This window comes from Histoplasma capsulatum, genomic scaffold (genome assembly GCF_000149585.1).
Source record: "Histoplasma capsulatum NAm1 scaffold_4 genomic scaffold, whole genome shotgun sequence".
Lineage (NCBI taxonomy): Eukaryota > Fungi > Ascomycota > Eurotiomycetes > Onygenales > Ajellomycetaceae > Histoplasma > Histoplasma mississippiense.
The window spans coordinates 1535902-1538564 of record NW_001813979.1 but is presented as its reverse complement, the minus strand read 5'-3'; the positions used below and the strand labels follow the sequence as shown (position 1 = coordinate 1538564).

The window sequence follows — 2663 nt, the reverse complement described above, 5'->3', positions numbered from 1 at the left end:
TAAATAGTTTGAAGAATAAATCGTGGGGTGATGATGAACAATGGAAGAGGAGAAATGCGGTGGGAAATTCCGATGTGGGCTGAGGCTCCTTGGTGGGTGGTTTGTATTTTTGGGGGGGTTTAGGTAAGGGAATTTGGAGGCAATAAGACGGATCTATTCTATTATGTTTGTTTGTTTACCTCCTTGTGATGTGGCTTAACGACTTAATTATCATTGGGTTGGGAGCATCTTACAAGTATATAACATGATGCATGCATTATGATTTGATTCCGGAAGGCATAGTTAGTTTTTTTCTTTTTGAGCATATCAGGACACATTTGTCTCCCCCCTTTTTTTTTTCTCTCTCTCCCCTTTAGTGGCTTTTTCATAATCACTTGGTGCCGTAGCCATTGGACATGAATTAGAATCAGGTGATAGTGACTTATTTACCCCTTTGATAATTCGTCTGTTGTGCTCTCCTCTGGATTGTGATGGTCTATTGAGGCATGGAGGATGCAAAATCCCTCCTCAAGGTATGTTTTATTGGCCACTTGAAGTTATTTGCGAAATAACAATATGATATCTATTCCATAATCCAGTAATAACTAACAAATAGAAGATGAGATAAGAGCACATCGTCAGGCAGGTCAAGAAAGTAAATAGAAAATTACTTAATAAATAATGCTCATAGACGTGTATAAGTATATATGTATATATTTCAGTTACATCATAATGATATGTCATAAATTTCGTCAGGGAGGGGGGATAAAAAACCGTTCAGAACGAAACAAGGCAAGAAAGGCGGATGGAGTGGGAAAGGCTCGAATAGAAATTGATAACGTGAACTCCGTCGATGTTGGTACTGTCAAAAACCACCAGAAGAGTGAGGGGACAAAGAAATGAAAAGATTCAAAGGGATCACTGAAACACCGACGTGACGTGGAGAGACTAAGATAGCTCTATTTAGGGCTTCTGTTTTCGGAGCTGGGATCCATAAATTGGCCGATGAGAGGATAAGGCATGAGCAACACCAACGTCCACAAGGCAAACATGAAGAGGCGAGTTTAAAGGGAGGGTAAGAAAACAAACAACCAAACTAGAATAAAGAGGCGAGAATAGGGGTGAGTCATTCCCTCCGTTCATAACGCGGTTTAAGTCATGCCCATTGGGATTCAAAATATCAGTGCCGCCTTGTCAATGGCTGCATGGCTTGATTAACGCGCAAATGTACCAGTGGCTTCCCGCTTATGGACATTGCGCGAGCTCGCTCTGAGCTGCTGCCACTACGGCTGCCTGCGCTGGCACTAACGCTTGCCTTTCGCCTGCTTGAAAGCGAGCGGGTTGGGAGAGGTGGATCGGCTTCCATTCTGGGTATGTATTGGCGGTGGGTGTGGACTGAGTTGTGTGCTGTTGCCGGGATTCGTGAAGAGGTGGTGCGGTAGTAGAGAGGGTGATGTTGATGCTGTTGATGATTGATGGGCGAAGCAGGGGCGGAGTTGGGGTATCCGCCGTCCTCATCGAAGATGTATTCGCGGAATTTAGCCCCGGGGAGTGCTGGCGGAGGGGGTGGCAGGGGCTGTTTTGGTCTGCGGGATGAGTGGGAGAGTGAGTCCACGAGCCGCAAGTCATCAGGGTAGGAGCGGAATTCTGCAGATTTGGGAATGCGGGGGTAGTAATCGTAACCCTCGTTTGCATCTGGTGGAATGGCGTCTTCTCGTTGGGGATGGCGGCGTGCTGGGGACTGATTCCACCTTTTCCTTGAAGAGTATGCGGCGTCGTGCGAGTGGCGTCTGGCATGCGAGTTGCGGGTGGAGAACAACTTTTCATAGTCATCGTCCTCATCCTCGGGATGGCTTGGTGATCTGGAATGACGAACAGGTTCCTCGAACTCGTCCGACACTGACGAGGATTCAGATGGCGTCTGCGGGCGTCGTGGGGAAGGCGTTAATGATCGACCACGGTGAGAGCGTCTCTGTCGTGAAATTGGTCTACTATGGGTTTTGGTACGGGTATATATCGGTACTGAATCCTCTTCGATGTAGTCGTGTCTCAATTCCGGTTCAGTGGAGAGTGGAGAGGTGAATTCTGGGACAGATCGTTTATGAGAACGTATGTTATACGGGGAACTAACTTCTGCTGCTGGTGCTTGTCTCTGGTAATTGATTCGCCTTTGACTGGCACTTCCTCGACGAGAGAAATAGTCAGGCATTTCTTCCGGCACGAAACCGTCTTGAGACTTGGCACATGCTTTGCGACTTTGTAAATCGCGATCAGAAAGCCTCGAAGTGCCCGTTAGTTCTTTCGCATTATAGTCGTCTTCCAGTTTTTGGCTAACGGTTTCGTGCCACTTGACCATGTCCGGGTCAGGTTTTGAAGGGAAAGAATCTTTCGGGATGACTTTCGGGAATACACATCCACCCGATGGGTTGATAATGTCAAATTTCTTTACAGCCCGTTGTAAAAACATGATATGCTCGTCTGGACACAGAAGTAGCTGGATCGTCTGCCAGCGGACGAAGCCATGGGGACGTAGTGCTGGAAGAGATGGGGCTTTGAAGGGATCGGACGTTGGTTGGAGTGAATGGAAGCACCCCAAAGATTGATATATGAAGGATAGAGACTCGTGGGGTGTATGTAGGAAGATATTGTCGTAGTTTCCTCCGACTGCACGGTAGAAAGCGGCT

The 2663-nt window shown here is 47.2% G+C and overlaps 1 protein-coding gene across 1 annotated transcript; it reads right to left on the bottom strand.

Annotated features, from left to right (window-relative positions):
- Positions 1 to 1159: 1159 nt before the first annotated feature.
- On the bottom strand, positions 1160 to 2446 carry HCAG_04465 (predicted protein; the record flags this gene model as incomplete). The annotated part of the gene is made up of 1 exon (XM_001540575.1): positions 1160 to 2446. One exon carries the CDS (start codon positions 2444 to 2446, stop codon positions 1160 to 1162), a length of 1287 nt encoding a protein of 428 aa, XP_001540625.1.
- Between the last annotated feature and the right edge of the window lie 217 nt (positions 2447 to 2663).